The 20,602-nt window shown below is 40.7% G+C and overlaps 1 protein-coding gene across 3 annotated transcripts in view; it reads right to left on the reverse strand.

The window, feature by feature from the left end:
* Window positions 1–20,602, reverse strand: part of ZNF827 (zinc finger protein 827) — a 418,517-nt gene that overhangs the window by 23,985 nt on the left and 373,930 nt on the right. For all 3 annotated transcript variants that reach the window (XM_082258929.1, XM_082258930.1, XM_082258931.1), the window contains exons 9-10: window positions 8,769–8,906; window positions 1,100–1,271 (exon numbers count right to left, since the gene is read on the reverse strand). In XM_082258929.1, the coding sequence (XP_082115055.1) occupies window positions 1,100–1,271; window positions 8,769–8,906 (310 nt within the window). The remainder of the gene's footprint in view (window positions 1–1,099; window positions 1,272–8,768; window positions 8,907–20,602) is intronic.

A 20,602-nucleotide genomic window follows, 5' to 3' on the forward strand; every position in this document is an offset into this window, starting at 1 on the left:
GAGGATAGGGAGCGTGCCCAGGACAAAAACAAAGCCTGAAAACATAGTAAAAGACTAATATGAAAAAAGAAAGGACAAAAAAAAAAACAGAGCCATGGTGTACTTAGAATTGTTAATGCAAAAAATTAGTTTAGTGCAACTTTAACCTTTAAAAGTAAACGCTAAGTAAATATTAAACACCCATTATTGCAACTACATATGCATTATTTAAAATAATTTAATGTTTTGTAAATACAACTACTGTAAGTATTCAAATTTAGCTTGGTATCAGTCTTTTGCAATTGTTGCAGAGCAGCATTTAGGCCCCTTTCACACTGTAGAGTCCGTCAGCGGACTCCGTTTTTCTCAGCGGGGGATTGATCCGCCGATCCCCAGCTGAGCAGGCGGATGGCTGCTCTGTCTCCACGCTGTGTGCGGAGACAGAGCTGTCAGGTCCCCGCTGTTCTCTATGGGAGAATCGGATGGGAACGGACCGTCTGTCCATTCTCATCCGATCCCATCTGATCCGATCCGCTGTACGGATGGAAAATAGGGTTTCCATCCGTCCAGATTTGACGGATCGGATGTCAGCGGACATGTCTCCGCTGACATCCGATGCCCCATAGAGATGCATGGGGCATCCGTTCAGATCCACCAAAAAAACGGACAAGCGGATCTGAACGGTCCGCCTGTGTGAAAGGGGCCTTAGGCTGCGAGAGGAAAGGGCAGCAGTAGGGGCTAATTAGGTGTGATGAATACACATGGAGCAATGTGACAGGAGTAGAGTGATGAGCTCATCTGTCTGCTACTGCTCCTTCACTGTCCAATCATAGGCGGAGGGTATCTAGCAGTAATGCTAAACTGCAGTAAAGAAAAGTAGGTTTAAAAAGCTAGCTCTGCTGTCTAAAAAGGCTGTATGACTCTCCTGTATGGAGGGACAGATATACGCATTATTTTGGTATGTAAAACAGCTCCCATATTTCTATAGTGTATTTTAGCTCTTTGCCTGGAGTTCAGCTTTAAGGGAGGGGTTGCATCATGATTTACACTACTAAATTCAAAACACATTTAAGCTCATTTTAGAGACATGCACACAGATGTGTAAATAAAGGTTTCTTACCTATAGTAATATGGGTTCTTCTTTTTGTCACTGGTCTCAGAAATGACAGCACTGACAATGTCTTCTGTGTCAGTGCTCACCAACTTCACTGCATGGACAGTCAAATGTTGGTTCAAGTTAGCACGGCACTTTGCAGCATATGGGCACAAATGGCACTTATATTTTCTCTCTTCTGTGTAGAGAAGAGAAGTGGTAACAGTCATATTCCTGCATGGGGCTGAAGAACATTGTATTTGTTGGTCGAGGCCAACTTTAAATTTGAGATTCTACAATAGTCTCCTTTTGCTGGTAATTAATAAAATATACCACAATTCCAAAAAAATTCACTTAAAAACAGAATGCAATGATTTTCAAATCCCACAAACCCATATTTTATTCACAATACAAAATAGAAAATGTACCAAATGTTTAAACTGAGAAAATGTACCATTTTAGGAAAAAAATAAGGTCATTTTGAAACTGATGGTAGCAACACGTCCCTAAAAAGTTGGGACAGGCAACAAAAAGCTGTCAGACCAAGTGAAACAAACAAGGAAGTGCTGTAAAAACTTAGCAACTTATTAGATTAGTTGGCAACAGGTCAGTGACAATATTGGGTATAAAAAGAGCATGTTAGAGAGTCAGAGGGGTTGATTTACTAAAACTGGAGAGTACAAAATCTGGTGCACCTCTGCATAGAAACCAATCAGCTTAAATGTTTTTTTGTCAAAGCTTAATTTAACCAGCTGAAGTTAGAAGCTGATTGGCTACCATGCACAACTGCACCATATTTTGCACTCTCCAGATTTAGTAAATCAACACCAGAGTGTTTTAAGAAGTAAACATTGGTAGAGTTTCACCAATTTGTGAAAAGCTGCATGTAAAAATTGTGGAACAATTTAAGAAAAATTATAATATATCATCAGCTACAGTTCAGAACATCATCAAAAAAATCGGAGAATCTGGAGAAGTCTATGTGTGCAAGGGACAAGGCCGAAATGCAACACTGGATGCCCGTGATTTCCTGGCCCTCAGACAGCACTGCATTAAAAACAGACATGATTCTGTGATGGACATCACTGCATGGGCTCAGGGATACTTTCAAAAATCAGTCTGTGAACACAGTTCTTTGTGTCAGCCAAAAATGAAAAGTAAAGCTCTATCATGTCTTCTCTGGGCCAAAGCTCATTTAAAATGTCTGTTGCAAAGTGGAAAGTTCTGTGGTCAGACAAATCGAAATTTGATTTGCAAACATGGGCACCATGTCCTCCAGACTAGCAAGGAGTGGGACCTCCCGGCTTGTAATCAACACTCAGTTCAAAAGCCTGCATCTCTGATGGTATGTGGGTGCATTAATGTGTATGGAAAGAACAGCTTGCACATCTGGAAAGGTACCATCAATGCTGAAAGATACTGTATATCCAGGTTAATAACAGCATATGGTCCCATCCAGACAATGTCTTTTTTAGGAAAGACCTTGCATATTTCAGCAGGCTAAACCTCATACTGCATGTATGACAACAGCATGGCTTTGTAGAGAGTTCGGGTACTTAACTGGCCTGCCTGCATTTTAGAACTTTCACCAATGAAAATATCTGGCGCATCTTGGAACGAAAATACGACAAAGACGTCCAAGGACTGTTGAACAGTTGGAATCCTATATCGGGCAAGAATGGGACAACATGCCTTTTCCAAATCTCCAGCAACTGTTTCTAAGACGTTCGTTGTTGCTTATTTATTTCTTAAAATGGTACATTTTCTCCATTTAAACATTTGATATGTTTTCTATTTTCTATTGTGAATAAAATATGGGTTTATGAGATTTGCAAATCATTGCATTCTGTGTTTATGTAGATTTTACAAAGCGTCCCAACTTTTTGGGGATTGAGGTTGTATTTAAAACAAACCCTACTCAAACGTTGGCCTTATTAGGGATATCAGAAAACTTTATATAATGCTGGGTACAATTCAGGAGGAAACCTCATTCTGCAATATAATAACTCCGTTATTTATCTAAATTGCTGGAACATGTGCACAAAAAAGGATGAATGAAGACATAACGGAGAAATCATATTATGGTAAATTTTTTTAGGACACTTTAGCTCTTATATTGCAAAATGCATTTCTATCAAGTTGGCCAGCTTATAAGACAATCCTTTTGTGCACAATTCTAATATCGGACTACTCCAAACATGATATAGGCACTTCTTCAAAAAGAATTGAATGGGCCCACATATAATCAACAGAGCAACAAACATCAGGCAGGCAGGTTTAATTAAAGAATGACAAATGAAAAAAAAAAAGCACATTAGCATGTTCACTATAAACAGCGGTATTGAACAACTTTGTAAATATATTCTTTTACCTCTGCCTTCCCATGTCATGAAGGCTGTCACACAAGTCTTGGCCCAGTATAAACATTAGTTTGTTTATATTCACTCTTCCTGCATCTGCACTGTAATTGTAGACCAGAACATCATGGAAACCTTTTTTCTCCATGTGCCTGTTTGATTTAAGGACTTCAGTGCCAGGAGCCTTATAAAATGATTTGCATGCTGCAATGCGCCTATGAAATCAAGGGAGAGCACAAACTGCTAAAAGCCAAAAAAATATTCAGACCACAACTGAGAACAACAAAGGCATCATCCCTCTAGTCTAGATGTGCATTCTGCAACTGGTTTTCAGTATCACAAAAAATGGAAGGAAAGGCAGAGCTTATCTAAACTTATTCAGGGGATGCCTCTTGCAGTTTATGATCTCCGCTGATATAAATCATAATTTTTAGCTCATGGCACTAAAGACTTTGAATTCAGAAACTTTCCTAGTATTCAATTCATGTCTTCAGACAGTGCAGGCGTCTGACAACAATAGCGTTTACATTGTTCTGAGCCTATGATGAGCTTAGTAAAGAGAAAAAAGTTGGGGAAGAGGTTATTTTGCAAGTTTGCTTGGTATTTTGGGATAAAATAAAATAGCCAATCTCTTCTAAAAGTATATCAGTCTTTAAGGCTAGGTTTCCACTAGTGCGGCTACGAAGTCGTGCTACTTCTAGCACGACTTCGTAGCAAAAGTAAACCGCGGCTTCAGTTAGACTTGTCCCTCATATATAGAGGGAAGTCGCGCTCAAAAGTAGTACACGATTTACTTTTGAGGTCGCGGCAACTGAAGCCGCGGCAGTGGAAACGTGCCCCATTGAAAACAATGGGTTTTGACTTGCTGTGCGACTTGACATGTGTCAAGTCGCACCGCAAGTCGCACTAGTGGAAACCGAGCCTAAGGCTGCATTCACACTAGAGCTGAGTGCTTTTAGTAATTTAACAGGCATTTTTTGGGTATCAGGCCAGTTTTGATCATTTTTGCAGGCATCTGAGGCTTGAGCAATTTTTTAAATGATTTTAGCCACTGGAAAGCTAGTTAATAGGTAAAAAAGCATGTGATACGCATATGTTTCAAAATTTTTTTTTAGAGCTCCTGTTAAAGTCTATTGGGGCCTCTCTTTCCGATCCAAAAGGGGACGAGGCAGGGGTGCCCTCTTTTCCATTTGGCGGAGGCATTGAGGGCATCTGATAAGGTAGCTGGGATTCGTGTGGGCCTCATTGTAGACAAGGTAGCGCTACGCAGATGATTTAATTCTCTTTCTACAGGACTCTGGCCCTTCACTTTCGGAAGTGCTAGGACCGATTTGCGGCCCTTTCGGGTCTACATACTAATTGAGTTACATGTGTTACCGATTGATCAAGGGGCTAAAAGGTTGGCTGACCCCAATTCTCCTTTGCAATGGGCAATGACTATTAAATATTTAGGGATCAATATTTCTCCCAACACTAAGGATTTTAGACATCTTAATTTGTCCACAGCTCTTCAGTGGTGTAAACAGAGATTGAAAGCCTGGTAACATCTCCCTTTATCCCCTATTGGGGGAATTAATTTAATTAAAATGAAAATCCTTCCAGCTCTATTATACAGCCTTAGGCACACCCCAGAATAGTTACCAAAATCATTTTTTAAACAATTAGATTCACTTATAGGCTCCTTCTTATGGCAATTTCAACCAGCTAGATTTAGCAGGAAAGTTTTATGCAGACCTTGGTCGCAAGGGGGCTTGACTTGCCCAGACTCTCATACCTACTATTTGGTGGCCATGCTTACCCATACTCATAACTGGCTTATCTCTGATGACACAAATGCCTCAGTAGTATTAGAAGCTGCGCATTCAGGATCTTATGAGACCCCCTGTAATCTCCTCTACATGGGTCTGAGAGTCTCTCACCTTCCCCTTACAGACGCTATGAGGGCAGTTATTAAGGCCTGGCATGCTGTCGTTACTAAACCCAATATAGTGAGGGGTAAATGGTCCCCATCAACTCCGCTTTGGTTCCATCCCATGCTACCAGAATTTCATTCCTTACCAGACCCCGGTCTTTGGGCTGCTAAAGGAATCCAATGTCTTTCAGATATTTGTGATGGGAGTGCACTAATTACGTTTGATAGTTTGAAAGATAAATTTACACTGCCTAATGCGTTCTTCTTCCGATTCCTGCAACTCCCACACACCTACACAGCATAATTTGGGTCCTCTTTGTTTAGATGATTGGAAGAGGACGATTTGGAGGTTCTCCTTGGGTATAACGCTCTCAAAAAAAACACTTTCTGTGATCTACAAGTCACTACTTCCCTCCGTTCATGTGGGACTAGATGCCCTGCTAACTGCATGGTGTTCGGAGGATCAGGACTTGGACAATGAAGACTGTGAAGATCAATGGGACAGCCCATTTAAGCACACATATCGACTAAAGACTGGCTGATCCAATTTAATATAGTGCACAGAATTTATTTTACACCACAAGAACTACATCGTACATACCCTAATTCCTCTTCTTGCTGTTGGAGATGCTCTAGTGACTCTGCTGGATTTGCTCATATCGTTTGGGAGTGTCCTCAGATTAGTAGCTACTGGTGGGAAGTGACCCAGTTTATATCTACCCTAACTAATATACTGGCCCCTGTAAAAGTTGGTGTCTTCCTCCTGGGGTTAGTTGACTCTCTGGCTGTTAGTAGGGTGATGCGTACTCTCTTGTATCTCTTATTATTTTATGCCAGGAAGGCAATGGTGCTCAAGTGGAAATCAGACACAGCCCCTAATTCTGCCCTTCTGGAAGCGTTTTTTTCAATATGGTTGTACCCCTATACAAAGCTACTTATTTGTCCCGGGTTGCCCTAGGAAATTTGAGAGGGTCTGGCACTTGTGGACAGATTCGGAGTGTACAACAGATATTCAGGAGTCCACGGACTGAATTCATTCCCCCCTGATAAGGTTTCGTTTATATGAACAAATGTATTCTTCTGCAGGGACTGACATTACATTTGTTCAGGTAGGATTCTAAACACAAGTTAATTTTGTTCCGATACATTATCCTGATGGTTGAGAGGGAACAGGAATCTCCCTACAATTAATCAACCCTTGAAGTGATTTTATAAGAGAATGACAGAGCGAGGTGTATGGAAGGTGTGTTGTTTCTTCCCCCTCCTTTTTTTGGGTTCTACAATAGGAGGTGTTATTAGTAGTTCTATGTTCTACGTATTAGCTGGGGGAATGCTCAAAGGCCATTTTTTGTACCTATACATCTACATTTTTCAATAAAAATAAATTTTCAAAAAAAAAGTCTATTGGGGCCAAAAACTCTTAAAGCTTGGGGTTTAAAGAAGCTTGTGTACTTTTTCAAGCTATAAGCTTCCAGTGACACAATGCTTGGGTTTAAACAGGCACAAATGAAAACTATGGGATTTTGGATGTTGATTTCTGGTGACCCTAGTAACAAACTGGGATTCCCTCACTATGGAGGGATTTCCTGTTATGACTATATATTTCCCTCACTTGATCCAAAATGGAAAAAAAGTTTTGCCTTTGCTGCGATTAGGCACTCCATTCACAGATACGAATACACTCTCTCGGTGATTAGCTGCGAGAATTTCAGTTGGGGCTGAATGAGTGATTATATGTGAGTGAGTGCTATTAGATGTGAGATTAAACAGCCTCCCATTGCCTACTCGCAGCTAATTGAAGGAACCCCGATCTGGGGTTCTCGCAGCTAATCACCGATGGGGGGGGGGAAATTTAATTGTGAACACACCCTTAGTCCTACGTCTACCTTAACCACCCCCCATCCGCGCTACAGCCTATATACGGCTGCAGCGCGGACTTGAATTTTCGGGAGGCCGTTTTTAAACGGCCTCCCAGTGACACGCCCCCAGCGCGCTCCCGCGAGCGCGCTGCAGGGAAAATCTGTGTCGGCCGTGTCCCTTGGACACGGCTGATCACAGATCGTGGTGAATGGCCAATCACAGCGGCCATTCACCACGTGATTGGGCCGTCCAATGAGCGATGATCTCATATGTAAACATATGAGATCATCTCTCATCGCCGGCGCTCCTTCCTCACACAGAGCCTGCAGTGTGAGGAAGGAGGGGGAGCCTCACAGCGCCGGGGACACAGGAGAATGTAATCAGGGCACCGATCACCAGTGCCCTGATTACTAAAGGTAAAAATACACACATAGTGCCCCCCCATCAGTGCCCACAGTGCCCGCCATCAGTGCCCCCCATCAATGCCCACAATCAGTGCCCATAGTGCTGCTAGTCAGTGCCCATCAGTGCCTGCTCATCTAGGCACTGATGAGCACTGACTGGCAGCACTATGGGCACTGAGTGTGGGCACTGATGGTGCTGCCCATCAGTGCCGCTCATCAGTGCCACCCGTCAGTGTCCAGTGCCATCCGCCAGTGCCCATCAGTGCCGCCTATCAGTGCCGCCTCTGTGCCACCTGTCAGTGCCCAGCAGTGCCACCTCTCAGTGCCCAGCAGTGCCACCTCTCAGTGCCCAGCAGTGCCGCCTATCAGTGCTCATCAGTGCCGCCTATCAGTGCTCATCAGTGCGGCATATTAGTACCTCCTCATCAGTGCCCATAAGTGCCACCTCATCAGTGCCCATAAGTGCCACCTCATCAGTGCCCATCAGTGCAGCCTATCAGTGCCCATCAGTGCCGCCTCATCAGCGCACATCAGTGAAGGAGAAAAATTTATTTTCAAAATTTACTCGCAGAAAATAAGAAAACTTTTTTTTTTTTTCAAAATTTTCTGTCTTTATTCTTTATTTTTGTAAAAAATAAAAAACCCAGAGGTGATTACATACCACCAAAAGAAAGCTCTATTTGTGTGAAAAAAATGATAAAAATTTCATATGGGTACAGTGTAGCATGACCGCGCAATTGTCATTCAAAGTGTGACAGCGCTGAAAGCTGAAAATTGGCCTGGATGGGAAGGGTGTTTAAGTGCACAGAAGACAAGTAGTTAAACAAGGGCTGGGACAAAAATCATCAGTAAACATAATACCAGGAGTATGTCCACTTAATATTTCTTTAAATGTGAGTGTGCCAGAACTGGGGTTTAAAATTCTTACACCCAGTTCCCAATTGCTATATGGATCTTTATCCCTGAATTTTGGCAGATCTAGGTTTTGATTCAGGTCACAGTCTTCAGCGACAGGCTATTCAAAAGTATGGTGGTCAGATTGTACATCTGACTACTCTTCAAATTCAGTGGGCGACTAGAGCTATCAAACAGTTATGCGTATGCTGCAAGCAGACTTACATTTCAATTTTACTGACAAGATTGGTAGTTTTATACACTATTACCTGTGTGCAATAACAGATGTCGGGATAAAGTTTGCTGTCGGCCAAACACTTTCCCACAGACATCGCAGGGATAGAGCTGTTCGTTGAGTTTCCAGGCAGCTAACCCACTGCCTGCTTCCAGCCCAAGTGGCTCTGCATCTGTAACATTAAAGAAAGCACACTGAGTGATCTGTTTCTGTGAATATTTGGTATACATCCCAACACAGTCTGCAGGTCTGCAATGAATAAAACAGTACTTGATCTTGCTTCCAAAAATTAAACTTGGGCTTTGGATATGTAATGGGTAATGAGGAGAGAACCTTTCTGCATACCTTTAAGGCTAATCCAGGAAACTTGAAATTTGAACTGTCCCCCTCCCCCTTCGGTAAAAAAATAATGTTTATTGGTAGTGTACACCGAAAGTGTAAACTGTTCCTAATGCAGAACCCCACCAAAACCATTTATTCTATCCCCAATCAGATCTTTAAAGGTCTCTAAATACACTGTACATCTGTCAAAAATTAATCTTTAATCTTTTTATTAAACCTTGCATTGCCACTAAGCATGTGTATGTTTTGAACATGTGTTGCGATCCAGCTGTATAGTTCCAACATCTAAATACACAGCTGAAATACATATATGTTTATTATTTTATCTGATCTGCTACTGTTGACATCCTAATCCCAACGGTGGGTTTGTACAGCCAGAATACCATCATTCTACTTCCTGATTCACCTTTCTGCTATTTGAATAGAGCTGGTGACATGGACTTATTGCCCCACCAGCAGGCAGAAGAGAAGCATGCCATCAGCCTGGATGCACTGGTGCATAAATCACTGCATTTACTGTGCAAAAAGAAGCGGATTGGCTGCCATGCACAGCTGAACCAGATTCTGGTTGCTCCAGTTTTAAAAAAATTCCCCTCAAAGTGTCACCTGGTGGTAATGGTTTTGTTTTCAAAGGTTTGTGTTAAAGTTATTCTCCATGCAAACCACCAAATACACAGACAATACATTTATGTGTACTGTATTACTTCCCCAAAATGTATATATATCTTTCATTATCACAGCTTAACTGAACAAGCTGAAGATGGAACATAGTAGGTTGATGTGCACAGCTGCTCCAAATTCTGTCTGCTCCAGTTTTTATAAATTACCCTCATGGTGTCCTTCTTTTCCCAAGGCATTTCTTTTCGGCACATGCAGTATAGCAGATCTTGTCTTTTAGGGCTCTTTCACACAGGCGGACCGTTCAGATCCGCCTGTCCGTTTTTTCCCCCCATGCATCCCTATGGGGCATCGGATGTCAGCGGAGACATGTCCGCTGACATCCGATCCGATCCGTCAAATCTGGACGGATGGAAACCCTATTTTCCATCCATCCAGCGGATGGTCCGTTCCCATCCGATTTCCTCCATAGAGATGTATGGGGAATTGACAGCTGTGTCTCCGGACACAGCACGGAGACACAGCTGTCATCCTCCTGCTCAGCGGGGGATCGGCGGATCGATTCCCCGCTGAGAAAAACGGAGCCTTAAGGGCCGTACACACTTGACGAAAATCGGACGAAATATCCTCCGATTTTTCTCTGTCTTCTCAGCGTTCATAACCATTTTTAGTCGACAGTGCATAAATGTTCACTACATTTCTCGTCCGATTTTTCTTTTTTTTGGCACATTTGTTCCTAGACCTCCGGGTTGTCAGCAACTTCAGATCATGCGCGGTCTTTCGTACCCGATTCTTCACGGACGTACTGCATACACATTAAATGAACATCGGCGGTCTGGGGACGGACGAAAAAAATTTTTGGTGTTTGTCCCTCCGTTTTTTTTTCGTTCAAAATGTCGGCATTGGCTGCTGAAAGTTGTGTACACACTAGGCGAAAATCGGACGATTTTACCTCAGACGGGAATTTTCGGCCGATTTTCTACTAGTGTGTACCCCACTTTAGGCTCTATTCACACTTTATGACTTGTCATGCGACTTTAGACACCCATGACCAGTCCCAGCCCATGTATTTCAATGAAAGCCATTCAAATTTATGCAACATAAAAAGTCACAGTGACTTTAAAAAGGTTCCTGCACTACTTTGATGCAACTTTCACGCAACTTGAGTGCCATACACTGCAATCTAAACTCTCAAAAGTCGCATGAAAGTTGCATCTTAATGTTATCACTGCCACAGTTGTGCAAAAGTCAAAGTCACATCCAAGTTGCACCCATCCAAAGTTGCAATGGGAATTGCAAGACTTTGGAGGTGTACAAGTATGAATGGAACCTTAGCTCCAATGTTCAGACTGCATCAGTGTGTGGAATGCAGCAGAATTTCTGACACTTGAAGGGACATACTGTGGGAGGTTTCTGAAGATTTCAGACCATACTGCAGCATTGCAATGAAAAAGGACAATCGCTAACTAGCACAATGTCGCCTCCAAAGGTTAGTTTACATTTTTGAGAGAAGTAATGGGTGTTTAGCTTTGAATTACTACTTCTAGCACTGTGCAATTGGTCAAGACATGCATGGTGCTTCCCTACAAACTTAACAGAGGGGAAAGGGGAGGGGGGGACTTTTCAGTTGAAATTTCTCAACAAAGATACTCTGTGTGTGTATATGTGTGTCACAATGGCAATTTAGATGGGCCTTTGTCTAACTAGAAACTGCCCTAGTACTTTTCATATGATATGCTTTAACTTCTGTTCGTTATACAAATGAGGAAGATAAGGGTGCTGATTGGCTGATTTTGAGCAGATGTTTGCCAAAATGTCCTAAACAGTGGTTTATTATATGCACCTAAACCACCTCTTGGTACACTCTGTACAAAGTGGAAAAAAAACATAGGGAAAATAATTAATCAATCTTTACAGTGTCTATATAAAATATATTGCAGGACAAAATAATGCTAAAATTTAGTATATCGGCTAAAGCATCTTCAAGATGTCTTAGCAAGGACTGAATGCCAAGTTCGATGTTTTTATTGAGGCCCGGCTGTCATAGGACACATAACTCATAAGATGATCCATGAGGTCTGGCCAACACATGCATGGGGCTTATGTCTGAGAGGCATACCACCTGGACGGTCATCAAAAGAAATGGTTTGTGGCTGAAAACAGATGTTCTTGGCTAGAGAAGCATACACTGATCATTTTATATGTGTAAACAGCTTACAGGAGAGACATCAAAGGCACAGTAAGCCATCTAGAGCAGCTCCCGTCACACTATTGTTCCAGTCAGACTGACATCAGCAGACATAAACAGACCTGAAATAGCCACCAAAGACTCAAAAAACTATCTTCCAGTTTATGCTGACCATGCCTGGGCTGATCACCCAGGCAGCCAAATGCATCTTAAGCTGGCCTTTGCTAAATCAAAATTTGGCCATAGGGACAAGACGAATTTCGATCTGTGTGGCCGCTCCCGCTTGACAGAAGTCACTCTAATGATCGACTTCGGTCAAATGGGCTTCTGGGAAAATTTTTTCACGATCATTTGTTGCAGATACTGATGAGTGTAGCAGAGTCCCGTTATCTGAATATTATGTCTCAGTGGGGCGGATTCCGTTATCTACCTTGACTGTGTGGATGGAGAAATCCATGTGTCTGTTTAATTTTTTTTTCCTTTCAGCTCACTGGCTGAAAAAAAAAAAAAATATCCATCTATGGGCAGCCTTACAATAGATTTCTATTATAGAAAAAAGTATTTTTAATGTTCAGTCCAAACAGAGGTTGTGTACTTCCAGCAGGCCTATTTTTGTAACTATTCTGGGAGGCTTGACTAAGGCTTGACACTAGCTGCGGCTGTGGCTCACTGTGGTTCTGTGTGTTTCTGTTCACCATTTCAGGTACGAATCAGGTCCAAATTGGTGCCTAAATTTGGACCTGAAACGGAGCCAAAGACGCTCAGGACTAATTCCTAATGCGAACCGCAGCCACCCAGGAGGTGTGTAAACCAGCTCCATCGAGAGCCGGTCACACTCTCCTGTTGTGCGCATTGTATGTGGGGAAACCTGTGTAAACCCAGCCTGAAAATTATCATTAAAAATGTGTTACTTTTTAGGGCACCAAAGCAATTTTTACAATGCAGTAAATAGTGGGCATTACTTAAATGATCTAGCCTTGTGGAGTATCCTACACAGTATCTGGCAAAAAAAAAAAAAATGTCATATCTGACCAGCACACCTGTGAGCTTGTTGGACATCCCATTCTAAACCATGGCCATAAAACCATAAAGCTTCTCTTCTTTGCAGTTTTAAAAGCCTAGACATGCTTTTCACAAGATTGTGGAGAGTATCTGTAGAAATGTGTGCTCATTCTGCCAAAAGAGCATTTGTGTGGTCAGGTACTAATGTTGGACAAGACAACCTGGCCAGCAGTCAGCATTCCAATGAATCCCAAATGGGTTCAGCAGGGTTGCGGTCAGAGCTCTTTGCAGGCCACTGGAGTTTCTCCATGCTAAACATGTCAAACCACATCTTTTTGGAGCTAGCTTTATACACACACAGGGTCAAACTTACATAGGAACAAAAAAAGGGCCTTCCTCAAACTGTTGCCACAAGGTTGGAGAAACACAGTTGCCTAAAATGTCTGCAGCATTAACAGTAGCCTTTAGTGGAAACATCTGAAGGATGTACACATTTTTAGCCATACATGTATAACCAGCACTTCTGTGTGAGGGAAGTGCTTATAATTGTAGAGATATACATGTATAACATGTCTACATGAAGATATATTTATCCTGATTTTCCTTTCACAGAAACACCAGTTAAAGGTTAGCCAAGCTGGGGAAAAAATGTTGGGGGCAATGGTTTCAACGGCAGATGTACAGTATTATGTGGTTAGTGATGAGAGATCATCTTGCATAAAGCCTACTTTAACGAATAAGCCATGTCTAAATAGCTATGAATGATGATTATAGAAGTGTTCAGCCTGAATGGTTATTGCCATCTTCCAGTTTTCTTTAATGGAGTGTTGCAATGTTATCATTTTGCATTTATTGGGCTTCTATCATTACCCATTCTAGGTAATTTAGGTAAAAAAAGTTACACTTAAAGTAGATTTTTTTTGATAGTTTAATTTTATTATATATATATAAAATAGGATTTATTTAAAATTGTTGGCTATTTAATTGTAGATAAAATATTATTAAGTTATATTAAAGGTTCAGTGTTTTAAAAGAAACAAAAAAAAGAAAGAAAAACAAACATGTCCTACTTACCTGCTCTGTGCAATGGGTTTCCACAGAGCAGCCCCGATGCTCTTCTTCTCGGGTCACCCGCCGGCATTTCTGGCTCCTCCCCATTGACCAATGCCCCCAAAAGCAAGCCGCTTGTTATGGGGCACTGCTGCATGCTCGCTCTTGAGCCCATAAGACACTTAGAGGCTCGGCTAAGCCCTTCCCCTCTTTTTCTCATTGGTCTACTGGCTGAGATTGACAGCAGTAGGAGCCAATGGCTCCCACCGCTTTGTCTCAGCCAATGAGGATAGAGAGAGACCCAGGAAAGCCGAGGCTCCTGTGCACATCGCTGGATCGAGAGGGGGAGCAGAACATAGAAGTTTTTTTTACCTTCATGTATAGAATGTATGAAGGTAAAAAAACTTTTTGTCTCTACAACCCCTTCAATTATGTTTAACAAGTGGGAAAGGTTTTCTTGTTCACATCTAACTGTGCGGAAGTAACAGGTATTTTGTAAACCTCTAAAACACAAATAGCCATTTACTAAGAGGATTAGCTGCTACATGAAGCATTTGGTCAACATCTGCTGCTACAGCATTATTTGAACAAACTATGTAATTTGTAAGATTTTATATGCTTTTTATATTATATATACACACACACAAACAATTTAACATATAGGGGAATATCTTGTATAGGCATTTATTGTAATTGCACACATAAATATGTTTTATGTTATTTTATACAGTCTATCCTGTTTGTGCCATTGAATAGGTAAGCCAAAGCTAAAAGGCTCCTTTCTTTTACATCAAATGTTACAAGATAAAAATGCATCGACATTACCAACTATAATGGTACATTAATAAATGCTCACAAAATCAGAATTGCTGCTGTTAAAGTGAGGACAGTATAACGCCTACTGGAACAAACTGATACCAAAAAAGGACTACATTTCTCAATGATATGATCCTGATGGCTGGGGTACATGCAACCACCCATATGCTGGCTAAACTGAAAAGATGGAAGGAGAACTTGGGCTGGGAACAAGCTTCGACATCCCTTCCTCTGGTTTCTTTATCACCAACACAAAGACTCGTGTTTTTATCCTCCCTAGAGTTTACCATACAACTGTCAAACTGCATGGATGGAACCCTAGAGACACAGATCTGTGTTTTAGATGTGCTAGAGGGCCAGCAGACTTTATTCATATGAAAGGAGGTGCCTGAAATGCCACAAATACTGTCAAGATACTCTCTTATATTCTCTCTTTATCAGGTTAACTTACCACTAGAACCTAAAATATGTCTTAACATGTTTGATGGCTCCTACTAAGGCAATGGCCCTTATTACTAGACTGCTTTACACAGCACAGAAATTGTTGCACAAAAATGAATGTCCCCTAGCCCACCCACACTTATAGAGTGGAAAAATCAAGTTAATATTGACATCCCTCAAGAAAAACTAGTATATCTGCATAGAAATTTTATTAACAAATTATGGAACCCCTAGGTAGCTTCCTGGATAAGCTCCATTTCCTTTGATTTCAGACGGGTTATTCTTCCTATGAGTTTAGTGTTAGTACCATACAATCAAAGTCTCAATATCATTATACTGGGGCAAACTTACTGTGATCAAAGCTATTAACAGAAGAAACAAACTTAGGCTAGGTTCAAACTGGTGCAATACAGGAACTACAGCAGTTCCTGTGCGGGTATACGCACCACATCAGAATCACAGGCAGTTCACACTGCGTTCTGCTGCGGGTGTCAATTTTTAATTAATGACACCCCCAAATTGGTTCACAGAACGCAGTGTGAACTTTGGAATTGGATGGAATCAGGTCACCTGGGTCTGAACACATATGCGATTTGATCCAGGGTGGACCAAAAAAAAAAAGGCCCTGCCCCATTTTGGTGCAAATGCAATGCGATTTAAGCCATGCAAACTGTATGGCTGAATTTGCACCACACAGACATCGCATATGATGTGCACAGGAATGCGGTGTGAATCACATGCAATTTCTGCAATCGCATTAGTGTAAACCTAGCCTCAGGTTGACTTGTGCATGTTAAGTTTACATATATTGTATATATACATGGTTATACAAAGCTTGTAACATTAAGAATACTATTTAACGATTTTGGCTGTTGTCATTTGCCGCCACCCGTATGCCTGCAGACTATAACTATGGTCTTCCTGTCTTTTTGACCTCTGCCACCAACACAGGGCATGAGAGAAAATCATTCAATGACAGGAATCAGAAAAAAAATAATTGACAGAGAGACAGAGAATTTAAATCTTCCCTATTCTAATGAAAAAAAGTGTTTTTTTTTTTCCAGTGTCCCAGTCGAAGAGGATTTCATTCACTTTAGTCTTAGTCACCACCTGTCACCATAAAAGAAAACAAAAAAAAAACTAACATGTTCTGATCCTTCTTTACCCTGTCCAAAGACTTAAAAGGGTGGAATTCTATTTTCGGAATGAGACCTCCTGGTGGAATAAGGTCAGTGATCAAATAATCTGAGGCTTGTCTCAAGGTATGGTTCTCATGAGACACTTCTAATAAAAACACATTTTAGCAAAAAATTTCAGTCCAAGTACTGAGTCTTTAGGGGAAGCAGAGTAAAGCTGAAAGATTAAAATCTCATTCACACTGGCATTCCTACGTTTATCTTTTCTAAGTACAGGAGAAGTGATGTGAGAAGTATGAACAAATTCTATGCCTCCCAGATCACTTTTTCTGGTTGAAAACAGCTTTAGCAGCATTAAGACGTGTTAAAACGGAGATAAACTCCACAATGCTTACCTCCCTTCAATGGCCTTAAGGTCCTATTCACACCTCAGCATTTTGGAGCTTGAAGCTCAAAGCTCCAAAAAGCTGGAGGAGAAAAAAATCTATTATTCTCTATAGAGATGGCTTAACATCTCCCCTCCAGGTCATCTGAAGCTCAAAAAGGTTCAAAGCTTTGAATGGAAATGCGGCATTCTTGCGTCTTTGTGCGAATGGTTGCGTATTTTTCTGCCCAAATTAAAAAATTTAAAAATAAAATGGTAATAAAATATGAACAAATAAATGTAAAATATATACACAAATAAGTAAATATCATCATAAATAAATAAAACAAATTAATAATATGTAATAATACATAAATACTAATTAAACCTCAACCTTAAATTTTTTTTAAATACAATTATTCATAATAATAAAATAATAATAAACACCCAAACCCGAACAACAACAAAAAAATAATATTAATGTATTATTTCTTTATTTTGTGTTAGGGTTAGGGTATTTAGTTATTTATTTTTTTAAAAAAATTAAGTGTTAGGGGTTAATTATTTTATTTATTACTTATTATTAATTTATAAAATTTATTTATTATTTGTGTATTTATTTTACATGTAATATTTATTATTTTATATTATTATTATTATTATTATTAGTAGTAGTAGTATTAACACCGTAACCAAAAAAAAAAAATATATCAATAAATAACCCTAAACCCTAATCCTAACCCTAACCCCAACTCCTAATCCTAACCTAACCTTAACTCTAACCCCTTACTCTAGTGAAAAATAAATAAATAAATAATAACAAAAAAGAGATAAAAGCTAATGGAAAAGCTAAAAAAGCTGAAATACCTAGTAACAAATCATGCAGCAAAATAGTTTTCTCTATTGGCTTATAAAAAACACCAAAAGCTCAAAAACGCTGTATTAAAATGCGCAAGTCGTGCACAAAAAGCACACCAAAATTGTGCATAAAAATGTGCCAAAAAGCGTTTAAAGACGCTAAGCTCAGGTGTGAATTCAGCCTAAGTCCCTCATAGGTGTTGGCATCTTCAATCTGGCTCATTGCTCAGCGTGGAATGAAGTTCCTCCCGCACATGCGCAGGAGTGCAGTCATCCAGGCGCACAGGAGCTGTGCCGGAATGAACTGTGCAGTTCCGTGTACATTCCAAAGAAGACTGCGAGCAGGTAGGTAGGATCTTTTTTATTGCAGAATGCCTCTTCTGCTACAAAGAGCCTGCTTTCTCACATTTTTTAAAAGTGGGACTTTAGTTCCACTTTAAGCTGTTAACAGAGTGCCGATTCTGATTCTGGATGCACAGAATTCTACTTTCTCTAAATGCAGCTAAACTGTCTGCATCCAAAAGCAGGAAACTGCACAATGTGAATGTCACCATTGAAAAATCCTTACCTGCATTGAAATGATTTTAGAAATGTCCTTTAAATGCATACAAACACAGGCCTGACAGTATCAATATGAATGAGGCCTAAGGGTGTTTTTTTAAAGCACACACATGGGACAGGTGCACAGTTTTCAATCCACAATGCCAGCTACAACATCACTGCACTTTTATTACTTATACTCACCCAGTCTACCTTCCTACATTTACTGTTTATTTAATAAAATGATGCAAAATATAAAGTGCCAGTCAGATATAACGGTGCAGTGGTTTGGCCTTAGGAAAGTTCATTCTGATTGGCTGCTATGGGTGACTGCATTCTGGTTCCTACATCATCTATAAAATGCAGCACATTATTTAAATGTAAATCACTACTCTCACAGCACACTTGTTTATAATGAAAAAAGAAAGTTTGATGATACTGCAGTGTAATATGGTACATGGGTGCAAAAGATTTGAAACGAGATTCAGCTTTTTATCTCTCACAAAAGAAGACTGCAATGTTTTAATAAAAATTTGAAGCATAAAACATTTTCTTGTTGTACTCCCAAAGGTTTTCTTCTCTCATGTTTTCTTGCCATTGCTGTGGAGGTCACCTTCTCATAAAAGAAGAGTCTGGCATGGAGAAGACTCTAAATTAATTTTTAGCATTCAATACTTATTTTCCGTATGTGTTTTCTACATGCTATTGTGACACTCACTTATGCCACCTTGTGGCATTTTACATACTACAGAAACCATTTTATAGACTGCAATACTGTATAAATCATTCCTAAACAAATTCAAATACTTCAAGTATATTTGTATGTATAAATTAAAGCAGCTATTAAATATTTAGGTATTTAACCACCTCCCTACCGGCCAATGTATATATACGTCCTGCTTTTAAACCTACAGTGGGTACGGAAAGTATTCAGACCCCCTTAAATTTTTCACTCTTTGTTATATTGCAGCCATTTGCTAAAATCATTTAAGTTCATTCTTCTTCCTCATGAATGTACACATAGCACCCCATACTGACAGAAAAACACAGAATTGTTGACATTGTTGCAGATTTATTAAAAAAGAAAAACTGAAATATCACATGGTCCTAAGTATTCAGACCCTTTGCTCAGTATTTAGTAGAAGCCCCCTTTTGATCTAATACAGCCAGGAGTCTTTTTGGGAAAGATGCAACAAGTCTTTCACACCTGGATTTGGGGATCCTCTGCCATTCCTCCTTGCAGATCCTCTCCAGTTCTGTCAGGTTGGATGGTAAACGTTGGTGGACAGCCATTTTTAGGTCTCTCCAGAGATGCTCAATTGGGTTTAAGTCAGGGCTCTGGCTGGGCCATTCAAGAACAGTCACGGAGTTGTTGTGAAGCCACTCCTTCGTTATTTTAGCTGTGTGCTTAGGGTCATTGTCTTGTTGGAAGGTAAACCTTCGGCCCAGTCTGAGGTCCAGAGCACTCTGGAGAAGGTTTTTGTCCAGGATATCCCTGTACTTGGCCGCATTCATCTTTCCCCCGATTGCAACATTGTCGTCCTGTCCCTGCAGCTGAAAAACACCCCCACAGCATGATGCTGCCACCACCATGCTTCACTGTTGGGATTGTATTGGACAGGTGATGAGCAGTGCCTGGATTTCTCCACACATACCGCTTAGAATAAAGGCCAAAAAGTTCTATTTTGGTCTCATCAGACCAGAGAATCTTATTTCTCACCATCTTGGAGTCCTTCAGGTGTTTTTTAGCAAACTCCATGCGGGCTTTCATGTGTCTAACACTGAGGAGAGGCTTCCGTCGGGCCACTCTGCCATAAAGCCCCGACTGGTGGAGGGCTGCAGTGATGGTTGACTTTCTACAACTTTCTCCCATCGCCTGACTGCATCTCTGGAGCTCAGCCACAGTGATCTTTGGATTCTTCTTTACCTCTCTCACCAAGGCTCTTCTCCCCCGATAGCTCAGTTTGGCCGGATGGCCAGCTCTAGGAAGGGTTCTGGTAGTCCCAAACGTCTTCCATTTGAGGATTATGGAGGCCACTGTGCTCTTAGGAACCTTAAGTGCAGCAGAAATCTTTTTGTAACCTTGACCAGATCTGTGCCTTGCCACAATTCTGTCTCTGAGCTCTTCAGGCAGTTCCTTTGACCTCATGATTCTCATTTGCTCTGACATGCATTGTGATCTGGAAGGTCTTATATAGACAGGTGTGTGGCTTTCCTAATCCAGTCCAATCAGTATAATCAAACACAGCTGGACTCAAATGAAGGTGTAGAACCATCTCAAGGATGATCAGAAGAAATGGAAAGCACCTGAGTTAAATATATGAGTGTCACAGCAAAGGGTCTGAATACTTAGGACCATGTGATATTTCAGTTTTTCTTTTTTAATAAATCTGCAACAATGTCAACAATTCTGTGTTTTTCCATCAATATGGGGAGCTGTGTGTACATTCATGAGGAAGAAGAATGAACTTAAATGATTTTAGCAAATGGCTGCAATATAACAAAGAGTGAAA

The sequence above is a fragment of the Pelophylax lessonae genome (assembly GCF_965119305.1).
Source record: "Pelophylax lessonae genome assembly, chromosome: 1".
Taxonomy (NCBI): Eukaryota; Metazoa; Chordata; class Amphibia; order Anura; family Ranidae; genus Pelophylax; species Pelophylax lessonae.